Source organism: Babylonia areolata, chromosome 17, assembly GCF_041734735.1.
Source record: "Babylonia areolata isolate BAREFJ2019XMU chromosome 17, ASM4173473v1, whole genome shotgun sequence".
NCBI lineage: Eukaryota > Metazoa > Mollusca > Gastropoda > Neogastropoda > Buccinidae > Babylonia > Babylonia areolata.
In genome coordinates this window covers 9,126,954-9,139,453 of record NC_134892.1, presented here as the reverse complement: position 1 = coordinate 9,139,453, position 12,500 = coordinate 9,126,954, and the positions used below count along the sequence as shown (strand labels likewise).

At 45.7% G+C, this 12,500-nt stretch overlaps 1 protein-coding gene across 4 annotated transcripts in view; it reads left to right on the top strand.

Moving 5' to 3' along the window:
• LOC143291635 (uncharacterized) overlaps positions 1-12,500 on the top strand; it is a 171,379-nt gene that overhangs the window by 26,668 nt on the left and 132,211 nt on the right. For all 4 annotated transcript variants that reach the window (XM_076601603.1, XM_076601604.1, XM_076601602.1 and 1 more), the window contains 7 exons: positions 618-761; positions 4,304-4,501; positions 5,105-5,200; positions 6,820-7,004; positions 7,821-7,965; positions 8,956-9,096; positions 10,515-10,637. In XM_076601603.1, the coding sequence (XP_076457718.1) occupies positions 618-761; positions 4,304-4,501; positions 5,105-5,200; positions 6,820-7,004; positions 7,821-7,965; positions 8,956-9,096; positions 10,515-10,637 (1,032 nt within the window). The remainder of the gene's footprint in view (positions 1-617; positions 762-4,303; positions 4,502-5,104; positions 5,201-6,819; positions 7,005-7,820; positions 7,966-8,955; positions 9,097-10,514; positions 10,638-12,500) is intronic.

Genomic DNA, 12,500 nt, shown 5'->3' with positions numbered 1-12,500 from the left:
GGTGCAGATCAGCCAGGCGTCCCCAGCCAACTGTCATTCTTTCCCCGTCTTCCATTCTGTCCCATTTGTTCTTTCATTCTTTTCCTTTCTTTTATTCTTTCTCCATCCTTCTTCCTTCCTGTCTTCCAGGTGGTGCAGATCAGCCAGGCGTCCCCGACTTGGCAGGACTTTACATTGACTACGTCGTCACCATCTGTCATTTTTTTCCCCTCATCTTTCATTCTTAAGCCATCTTTCACTCTTTCTCCATCTTTCGTTCTTTCCCCACCTTTCATTCTTTCTTTTTTTCCCCTCATCTTTCATTCTTAAGCCATCTTTCACTCTTTCTCCATCTTTCGTTCTTTCCCCACCTTTCATTCTTTCATTTTTTTCCCTCTTTCCTTCTTTCTCCGTTCAAGGCCTGACTATGCGCGTTGTGCTATGCCGCTGGTCAGGCGTCTGCTTGGCAGATGTGGGGTAGCGTATATGGATTTTTCCGAACGCAGTGACGCCTCCTTGAGCTACTGAAACTGAAACTTCTTTCCCCACCTTCTTTCCCAATCTTTTATGCTTTCGCATCCTTCATTCTTTCCCCACCTTTTATTCTTCCTTCATCTTTCTTCCTTCCTGTCTTCCAGGTGGTGCAGATCAGCCAGGCGTCCCCGGCGTGGCAGGACTACATTGACTACATCGACGCCATCGTTCTGGACGGGCTGAAGCAGTCCACCTTGACCAGCCTGCGCACGATGCTCAACACCCTGGTACAGGCCAACATGGTGGAGGTGTGTGTGTGTGCCACGCTTCGCTTTTCAGGGAGGGGATAGGGGGGGCATGGGGGGGTGGGGTGGGGGTGGGGGGCAGAAGGAGTGGAAGGGGAGGAGAGGAAGGGAGAGGAAGGGAGAGGAAGGATTGGGCCAGGGCCGCATTGTGTGGACTATGATTATGAGTGGAGGTATGTGGCATGCTTCGCTTTTCAAGGTGTGGTCAGAGGGTTACAGGGAGCAGATGGAGGAGAGGAGGGGCAGAGGGGAAGGTGGGGGGGGGGGGGAGGAGGTTTGATGGGAAGGTGAGGAGAGGAAGGGGGTGCTGAGGGGAGGCAAGGAACGAGGATGGGGCCAGGGCTGCGTCGTGTGAATCGTCATCATGGGTGGAGGTGAGTGTGGGAACCTTCGCTTTTCAGGGGGCGTATGTGGGGGGAGGGGGAAGAGAGGGGGGAGCAGAGGGAGAAGAGGATGGGGAGGGGTGTGTGGGAGGGGATATGGGTTGTAGGCGGGTTGTTGGAGGGGAGGAGAGTGGAAGGGAGTGCAGAGGAGATGGATGCAAGGAAGGGCAAGGGTTGTTTTGTGGGAATTGTCATCATGGGTGGAGTTGTGTGTGTGCCACGCTTCGCTTTTCAGGGGACTGGGGGGCGGGGAGGTTGGGGGGGGAGGGGGTTGGGAGGGGCGGGTGGGCAGTGGGGTAGGGGGATGAGCAGAGAGAGGATAGGAGGGGAAGGGAGAGGGGTTTGGGAGGGGGATGGGGGGTTGTAGGTGGGCTGTGGGGAGGGGAGGAGAGGGGAAGGGAATGCAGAGGGGAGGCAAGGAACGATGGTGGGGCCAGGGTTGTGACCTGTGGATCGTCATCGAGGGTGGAGGTGTGTGTGGTGCATGCTTCCCTTTTCAAGGACTGGCCCGGGCGGAGGGGGGGGGGCGGAGGGGGGGAGCAGAGAGGGAAGGAGGGGGGTGGGGGCCGGGGAGGGGGGGGGGTGTCAGAAGGAGAGGTGTTTTTGGAGGGGGTGCAGCTTGTAGATATGTTGCGGGAAGGGAGCAGAGGAAGGGAGTGCAGAGAGGAGGCAAGGAAGGAAGGATGGGGCCAGGGTTGCATCGTGTGGATTGTCATCATGAGTGGAGGTGTGTGTGTGACGCGCTTCGCTTTTCAAGGGGTGGGAGGGGAGTGGGGGGGGGGGACAGGGGGTTGGGGGGGGGAGTAGAGGGAGAAGAGGAGGGGCAGGTAGGGAGAGGGGGTATGGGAGGGGAAGGGGGTTGTAGGTAGGTGGATGGATGGATGGATGGATGAATAGAAAGGGGATTGGTTATGAGGAGCGGGGTCAGGGTCGCACATTGTGGATGTAATGATAGGTGGACGTGTGTGTGTGTGTGTGTGTGTGTGTGTGACGCTTGGCTTTTTACGGGCAGTGGGAAGGGGTGGAGGTTGGTGGAATGGGAAAGGGAACAGGGGGAGTGGGAGGTTGAATAGGCTGGGGGGAGGGGGGGAGAGGAAGGGAGTGCAATGGGGAGGCAAGGGAGGAGGAGGCTCAGGGTTTCGTCATGTGGATTGTCATCATGGGTGTAGGTGTGAGTGTGTGATGCTGGGCTTTTGACAGGGCAGAGGGATAGGATGGGGGAGGGGGGCGGGCGCGGGGGGAGGGGGGAGTTGTAGGGGAGAGGGGGAAGCAGGGCAGAGGGGGGAAGAGGGAGTATAGAGGTAGGGAGTGGAGGGTGCTTGTAGGAGGGCGGAGTGAGAAGGAAGGAATTATGCGGAGGAGGCCAGGGTTGTTTTTTTGAGGGGGCTTGGTTTATGGGAAGAGGGGGAGGGGATGGGAGGATAGGGGGCTTGAAGGTGGGTGGGGAGGGGGCAGAGGGGAAGAGAAGAGGGGGTGGAGGGAGTCAGGGTTGCCTCTCGTGGTTGAACAAAAGTGCTGGTGGGGTGTAGGGGTTGGGGGGGGGGGGGAGAAAAGGTACAGGGGGGGAAGTGAGGAGCGAAACAAGGGTGGAGGTTGTGGTGTGGGGGGTTTTGCTTTGAGGGGGAGTGGAGGAGGGGAGTGTCAGGACATGGGGAAGCTGTAGGGAGGTGGTGAGGGGTAGGCAGGTTTGCACTGTGCGTGTGTGATACAGTAATATGGTGGAGGTGTGTGGGTGGTGAGCAGGGGTGGGCGGGGAGGCTTGTCTTCAGTGTAGGACAGGAATTTGTATGACAGCGGTGTGGGGATGGAGGGAATTTTGCTGTGTGCTTTAATCAGGGCCTTGGTCTGGGTGCTGATTGCTAACGTCACAGGTTAGAGACATGCTTTGTGAGCAGGTTTGTTCGTAGTTTGTGTGGAATATTTTGCTTAGCCACGGAATATCCTTTGCATCAAAGGATTGCCTTTGCAAAGAAAATAACAAAAAAAGAAAATAAAGAAGAAAAAAAAGAACAGAAACCAACTGAAGGAATGGTGAAGACACTAACAAAGAAGTTTTGTCTTTTGGATGTTGTGCCTTGATTATGTTTTACTTATAAACCACCAAGAATGAACACAGTTTGAATGATGTATTCTATTCATTATCGATTGTCATGTTTCGTTAATTCACGATGTTTTGTTTATTAACGATCAATGATCAAGACCAAACACAATTTCTGTCATGGATTTTGTTCTTTCTCAATCTTTCATTAATTAGCCACTGAGAATTAACAAAGGTTGAATCATGGATTTTGTTGCTTCACAATGTTTTATGTAAAAGCCACCAAGAATTAACAAATGTTTTGATAATGGATTTTGTTCATTTTCGATGTAACTGAACCATCGAAAATGAACTGAAGTTTGGATTATGGATTGCATTTCTACACAATGTTTTATTTACAAATGATCAACTGAAAAAAAAGAAATAAAAACAAAAACCAACAACTAGGCATATATGCAAATAAAACAAAAGAAAAAAAATGAATATCCTTAAATCAAGTGTACATGTATGGCTTGCATGTGAAGGGGGTGGAGGGGGGCGGGTGGGGGGGGAGGGGGGGGGAGGGAGCTGAGAAAAAGCTAGGAGTGAAAGAGACCTAGAAAACCAGAAAAGAGTTTTGCTGGGTCTTAGGAACTTGGAGAAATGATCCCAAATGTCTTGGAAAGCCCCAGATATTTTACCCTTTTAATTGTTTCACACAGATCGTGTTGATGAAGGCATAGCCTGTCATTTTGTTGAAAGCTGTACTCTGTTTCATAGAAATCATGACATTATGAATTGCTAGCTTTCTGTTTGGTTCATTAATTTCATCCACTCCTTTCCTTCTTTCTTTACCTATATATATATATATATATTTAAACAAAGTTTCAAGATTTACTGGATGTATCTTGCATGCACACTTTATTTGTTTATGCTTGTACTGACACATTCATTTCTTCACTTTTTAAATCAGCTATTCAGTTTATTTCTAACCTGACTGTAAAACCAATCATATTCAGTTTTTTGGGGGTGTTCATTCTGGGTATATTCATGTTTCCACAACCTCCTGAACCCTGCTCTTTGCCTTTCTCACCAGTTTGACTGGAAAAGTATTCATCATCATTATTATTAAACTGCATTCCCAGAGCGACGAAAAGGATGATGACGATGAGGAGAGGATGCTGCCAGTGCTGACGATTCGCCTGGAGCTGATCGAGAACAGCGTGGCCTTCAGACCCCCCCTGGATCAGACCTCCTCCGTCATCAGCGTGCAGGAGCTGGTCTCTGGTTGGCTGTCGGCCTTTGTCGCCAGGGGGCGCCTCGTCAAGATGCTTGGACCCAAGGTACGCTAGTTTTCCTTCCTTTAGAGCTTAAAGAATATGCGTTATGGCAAGACGTCTTAATAAAATATAATAAAAATGACTCCCTGAACTACATAGCTGCTGATGAAGTACATGATAGCTACATACTTGATTCCTTTTTCAGGGTTATATGATAATAATAATAATAATGATAATAATTATTATTATATTTATATAGCGCTGATTCTTGTGCAGAGACAAATCAAAGCGCTTTCGCACGTCATTCAAACGCATGCATAACTCTAACACTGGAAAAAAACAAAACAAAAACAAAAACAAAAAACAAAAACAAAAACAACTGAAGACAAGGAAGATGCAGGGAAGGGAGGCTATTTGGGGAAGAGGTGGGTTTTAAGGCCAGACTTGAAAGAGCTGAGTGTGGAGACCTGACGAAGCGAAAGAGGAAGTTCATTCCAATTACAAGGTCCAGAGACAGAGAACGAACGGTGGCCAACAGTCAAGTGTTTGAATCTGGGTATACGTAAACAGAGTGGATAAAAGAATCTTAATATTGTACTGTATTGTATTGCATTACTCTTTTTGGTCACAACAGATTTCTCTGCATGCGTTTGATTTCTTTTTCAGGGTTCCTACGAGGACTACATTGCTGCCGATGAAGAAGTCAAACAGCTGCTGTCAGACATCAGTCAGCTTGTGGATGACAATGCTGAGGAATGCAAGGTATGGCGTCATGGGAACTTAACACTGATGCGATGGGCGGAACAGCTGAGTGGTTAAAGCATTGGACTTTCAATCTGAAGGTCCCTGGTTCGACTCTCAGTAATTGGGCCTGGTGGGTAAAGGATGGAGATTTTTCCGATCTTCTAGGTCAACAGACGTGCAGATCTGCTTGTGCCTGAACCCCCTTCATGTGTATACGCAAGCAGAAGATCAAATACGCATGTTAAAGATCCTGTAATCCATGTCAGTGTTCAGTAGGTCATGGAAACAAGAACATATCCAGCATGCACACCCCAGAAAATGGAGTATGGCTGCCTACATGGTGGAATAAAAAATTGTTATACACATAAAAGCCCACTCGTGTACATACAAGTGAAAGTGGGAGCTGCAGCCCACAAACGAAGAAGAAGAAGAAGAAGAAGACACTGACGCATTAATGCTTCACCTCTTCTTCAGCTGCGTTCATGGGTTTCAACTTCAACACTCACTTGTGTGTATGGGTGGGCTTTTGCATGACTGGTTTCTCCACCGCGGTGGGAAGTCATTCACAGCTGAGTCTTTTGTGAAGGACTATGAGTCTGAAATTAGGAGGCAAGATTGCACTGGCTTTTAGCGCTGCAGCCTTGAGGACTAGTTGGCCTTTGGGAACCATCCCAACGTCGACTGTCCTAAAACCCTCTTGGGCCTTAGAGTGGGGATGTAACTTGGGGAAGACACTCTCCACTATAATTAAATTCCTGCCCAGATAGTCAGGACAGCAGATGTCTCCTCTGCTGTCCTGGTGGTTATTGTCTGACATGATTGATTATTATACATACATTGTACCCCGCCGAATTCGCAGCCATAGTCTGTTTTGGGGGATGTGCATGCCGGGTATGTTCTTGTTTTTGTAACCCAGTGAACACTGATGCCGATTTTGGGATCATTAATGTGCACATTTGATCTTTTGCATGCGTATACACAGGAAGGGGGATCAGGCTTGAGCAGGTCTGCACATGGATGTTTACCTTGGAGATTGAAGAAATCTCCACCCTAAACCTACCAGATGCTGGGGCTGAGATTCAAACCCAGGACCTTGAGATTTAAAGTCTGATGCTTTAAGTTGACTGTTGTGCCTTTCAAACATAAATGCTTGATGTAGGATTTAATTTTTTTGTACATAAACAGTGTAGTTAAAAAAAAATTAAACAGGGGTTTTATTCTGTCATTTTATTTTGGCTTTTTTATGTCATATTGAGCTTAATGTAGATGTTTCATTTTACTTAACATTAAAAAACCCAGAAAGTTCAGCTTATGTGATCAAGAAAACTCCTTTAATTCTTACTGGTAATTTGAATGTGATAAAGCAAGAAAATTTCGTGGGCAAATATAGATTTTATTGATTCCAGATTTCTTTCCTTTGTAGTATTTCACACAATCTGGCAAGAAGACAGTCATCCAAATGGCTAGCTCCCACACCACCACTTCAGGTCTAGTGGATGGGGAAGAAAATACTGGTGACTGTGGGATTCGAACCAGTGCTCCCAGATTCTCTCTCACTTCCTTCTTAGGTGGACATGTTACCACCAGGCCAACACTCCATGTGTGATGATTCAGAAAACCATTTCGTCTGTTGTCAGAAACTGCTGGACGAGTTCAAGGAGTACGCTTTCCTGTGGCAACAAGACGTCAACCAGACCTTCGAGGACTTCCTCAACGGCCGGCTGACCCCCAACCCTCTGCGCAGCACTCGTGTGACCCGCATCGACAAGCAGCAAGTCCCACAACCCCCCATACAGACCGACAGATCGTCACAGGCCTCCAGGTTCGTTCCTTTGTTGTGTGTGACAGGTGTGGTGGCTTTCTTCTTCTTCTGTGTTCATGGGCTGCAACTCCCACGTTCACTTGTATGTACACGAGTGGGCCTTTACGTGTATGACCGTTTTTACCCCGCCATGTAGGCAGCCATACTCCGTTTTCGGGGGTGTGCATGCTGGGTATGTTCTTGTTTCCATAACCCACCGAACGCTGACATGGATTACAGGATCTTTAACGTGCATATTTGACCTTCTGCTTGCATATACACACGAAGGGGGTTCAGGCACTAGCAGGTCTGCACATATGTTGACCTGGAAGATCGTAAAAATCTCCACCCTTTACCCACCAGGCGCTGTCACCGTGATTCGAACCCGGGATCCTCAGATTGACAGTCCAACGCTTTAACCACTCGGCTATTGCGCCCGTCTGGTGTGGTGGCTGAATGGTTGCAGTGCTGGATTCTCACCCACTTGTTCTGAGTTCGATCCCTTGTTTTGTTGTTGTGATTCATCATCAGATACAAAACGAGAGCGCCAAAGAATCGATAGACAGACAGAAAATACGAAAAAAACTTATCCGTATGCAGAGCACAGGAACAGGAGTCAAGATGGCTGCCGGAAAAAAGAGGGTGCTAGTCAGGGATGCAAAGGGGAGGTAACCTACTTCAGGAGGTTATCGGCCGTAGCTACTTTAGTTTTCTCCGCATAGGTGGGTAGTAGTTTGCACAGGACAGGAATCAGACCCCTGCCGGAGTGTGCACTAGTGGGTCACAGTAAGTATGTTACTTAAATGTAATTTTAGGAAGAAAATTTCCTCTTCCCAGGGGTTCGTCTGCAAGAAGCGCCATGTCTGCAGAGGTGTACGAAAACGCGGAGCGGACATTCCTGACACCCAAAGGAGCAACGGATCGGGAGAAGAGTAATGTCCCCTCTCTGGATGAGTTCGACAATGAGATTGACATATACAGGGTGAGTGTTAACAGGTTTCATTATGAGATGTCAGGACATATACAGATAAGATTAAGTGAACTTTTTATATATATATATATTTTTTTTTACATTGTTACACTTTCACGCTTTGTTTGTGATGTAACAGGACTTGTGTGGCATTGCAGGAGAAAGTGTTAACTTGAGTTCATGTAGCAATAACTAGTTCTGCTCTGGAGTGATGAGGTTGAGAACTTTCACACACACACACACACACACACACACACACATGCAGTCACACACACATACACAAACACACGCACACGAACACACACAAACACCACACACAGGTGAGGTAAACATTACCTGTCCCATATAGATGGCAAGGGACGAGGTGGAGAACTTTCTCACACACACACACACACACACACACACACATGAACATATGCACAGGTGAGGTAAACATTACCTGTCCCATACAGATGGCAAGGGATGAGGTGGAGAACTTTTACACACACACAGACACAAACACACACACACACACACACACACAGAGGGTGGAGTACAACATTATGTGGAGTGATGGCCTAGAGGTAACTCGTCCACCTAGGAAGCAAGAGAATTTGAGCGCGACTGGTTCAAATCGTGGCACAGTTGCCAGTATTTTCTGCCCCTCCACTATACCTTGAATGGTGGTCTGAATGCTAGTCATTTGGATGAGATGATAAACTGAGGTCCAGTTTGTAGTACGCATTTAGCGCATGTAAAAGAACCCACGGCAACAAAAGGGTTGTCCCTGGCAAACTTCTATAGATAGATCCACTTCGATAGGAAAACAAATAAAATACTGCAGGCAGGAAAAAAAGAAAAGAAAAAAAATGGGTGGCGCTCTCAGTGCAGCGATGCGCTATCCCTTGGGAGAGCAGCCTGATTTTCACACAGATAAATCTGTTGTGACAGAAAAAGAGTAATACAATACAATACAATACAATACATTACAATACAATACAATACAATACCTGTCCCTTGCAGACGGCGAGGGACGAGGTGGAGAACTTTGACGACTACCACTGCGTGGGCTGGCTGCGGGTGGACGTCCAGCCCATCAAACAGGTGCTGACCACCTACGCCAGCAAGTGGATGTGGACCTTCACCAAGTACCTGTCTGACCAGGTGAGAAGGGGGAAAGGAAGGGAGGGCGGGGACCAAAAATGTGAAGCGCTTTGAGGCAGTATTTCTGGAGGAAAATGTGAAGCGCTTTGTGGGAAAATGTGAAGCGGTTTGAGGCGGGCAGTATTTCTGGAGGAAAATGTGACGCGCTTTGAGGCGGGCAGTATTTCTGGAGGAAAATGTGAAGCGCTTTGAGGCAGTATTTTTGGAGGAAAATGTGAAGCGCTTTGAGGCAGTGTTTCTGGAGGAAAATGTGAAGCGCTTTGAGGCAGTATTTCTGGAGGAAAATGTGAAGCGCTTTGAGGCAGTGTTTCTGGAGGAAAATGTGAAGCGCTTTGAGGCAGTGTTTCTGGAGGAAAATGTGAAGCGCTTTGAGGCGTATATACATGCCCATTACAGTTACTATTACTATTATCATGATTGTTATTATTATTATTATCATTATTATTATTATTATTATTATATTATTATTATTATTGTTGTTGTTGTTGTTGTTAAGATACAAGTTGTATACCTGTCTGACCAGGTGAGGAGGGGGGAAGGAAGGGAGGCGGGGCCAAAATGCAAAGCGCTTTGAAGCAGTATTTCTGGAAAAAATGTGCTAGATATAAATGTCCATTATAGTTATGATGATTATGATTATTATTATCATTCTTCTTCTTCTTCTTCTTATTATTATTAGTAGTAGTAGTAATAGTAGTATTAAGATAAAAGTTATGTACCTGTCTGACCTCATGAGATGCCTGTCACACATTGTGAGATACCTGTATGACCAGGTGAGATATGGGTGAGAGGCTTGTCTGATGTACCTGTCTGACCAGCGGAGATACTCATCTGTACAGGTGAGATACATGTCTGAACAGGTGAGATATGGGTGAGAGGCTTGTCTGATGTACCTGTCTGACCAGCGGAGATACTCATCTGTACAGGTGAGATACCTGTATGACCAGGTGAGATATTGGTGAGAGGCTTGTCTGGCCAGGTGATGTACCTGTCTAACCAGCAGATATACACATCTGTACAGGTGAAATACATGTCTGACCAGGTGACATACAAGTGTCTGACCAGGTGAGATGAATGATGGATAATGATGATGATGATAGTGTTTATAATAATAATGGAAAATTGTGTAGGGCCTTCCAACGCTCAAGGTGCTTTACAAGAACTGCAAAAAGTAATGCCAAAAAACCCTGGTGATATGTATAGTGTACAGCGCAAAAATAAATAACAAATAACAACGTATCACACACACACACACACACACACAAACACACATACTCTCTCTCTCTCTCTTACACACACACACACACACACACACACACACACACACACACACACACACACACACACACACACACACACACACCACACACACCCCTAACAAGACAACACAAATGACACACTCTCTGATTTCATTTCAGGTCACTGCCATGCTGGAAAACCTGGACATGTTCCTGAAAAGAATCGAACCTGAGATCGAGAGCATCACGGGAGAGGAACGAGACACAGCCAGCTTCATGAAAATGATGAGGCTTTTCAACGAGGTCAGCAGTTTTTGAAAAAAAAAAAAAAAAAATCAACACTTTGTAAAACAATCTTTGTACCCCACTTTGTACCCCATCGGTGCAGCTGCACTGCAGTTTCAGTGGACAAGCCCCACAACAGCTGAGTGCACTGTTGAAGCCACAGTTCATGCACAAAATGCACACAACGTCATCAAAAATACCCCCTTGAAAATGCTAGCGAATGAGGAACTGAAGAGGCTAAAGCCAACAAAGTAAAAAGGAATGAGTGAGAATACAGCTGCTGTACAAAAATAATCCTCATTCAGTTTGAGTTGTCTTTGTGCTGGCAAGCATTTATGTATCTCTGTCGTTTATTAACGTGAAACATTTTCAGGTGATTTCCCATAGATTCTAATGTTTTGTTTGACAAATGACAATGATGATGATGATGATAGTATATAAAAGGACAGTAGGCATGATAACAACACGATGACAACAATCACAGCAATATGAACTCAACAATACACCCAACCATTTCAACTTCTTATCTTACCATTATTCCTCGTATTCATCTGACAACCCTGAATAACTAAATCTTTCAGTATCATCCTTCTTTAGGTATCAGTATAGCAGTTGCATATGAATGGAAAGTTTGCCGTGAAAAACAAAATCTCAATAGAGATGAATGGAAAGTTTGCCGTAAATAACTAAATCTCTCAACGGAGATGAACAGAAAGAGTGCCATAAATAACACAGTCTCTCAACAGAGATTAACGGAAAGTTTGCCGTAAATAACTCAGTCTCTCAACAGAGATGATGTTGATGTAATTATATATATATCTCAACAGAGATAAATGGAAAGTTTGCCATAAATAACAAAATCTCTCAACAGAGATCATTGGAAAGTTTACCGTAGATAACTCAATCTCTCACTGTGGATAGACGGAAAGTTTGCCATGAATAGCTCAGTATTGTCCCTCACCACCAGGTGTCAGCCCAGCAGTCAGAGATGAATAGAAAGTTTGCCATAAATAACTCAATCTCTCACTATGGATAAACAGAAAGTTTGCCATAAATAACAATCTCTCACTGTGGATAAACAGAAAGCTTTGCCATAAATAACAATCTCTCACAATGGATAAACAGAAAGCTTTGCCATAAATAACAATCTCTCACAATGGATAAACAGAAAGCTTTGCCATAAATAACAATCTCTCACTGTGGATAAACAGAAAGCTTTGCCATAAATAACAATCTCTCACAATGGATAAACAGAAAGCTTTGCCATAAATAACAATCTCTCACAATGGATAAACAGAAAGCTTTGCCATAGATAACTCTGTACCTTCCCCTCACCACCACCAGGTGTCAGCCGAGCAGTCAGAGATGGTCGTGAAGTTTGCCATCAATAACTTAAATCTCTCACAATGGATAAACAGAAAGTTTGCCATAGATAACTCAGTCTCTCAACAGAGATAAACGGAAAGTTTGCCATCAATAGGAAGGAGGCAGAAAGATTGAGACACTCAGCTGCCAACACAGAGAGTCTGTGAGGGCGTGGGTTCGATTCCCACTCTCGCCCTTTCTCCCAAGTATGACTGGAAAATCAAACTGAGTGTCTAGTCATTCAGATGAGGCAATAAACCGAGGTCCCGTGTGCAGCACGCACTTGGCAAACAGATGAAGAACCCATGGCAACAAAAGAGTCATCGTCTGGCAAATTGTGTAAAAAGAAATCCACTCTGATAGGTACACAAATATATAAGCATGCACTTTAGGCCTGTTTTTGGTTATGCTGCTGTCAGGCAATTGCCTAGCAGATGTGGTGTAGCGTATATTGATTTGTCCGAACGCAGTGACGCCTCCTTGAGAAACTGAAACTGAAACTGAAACTGTTTGCCG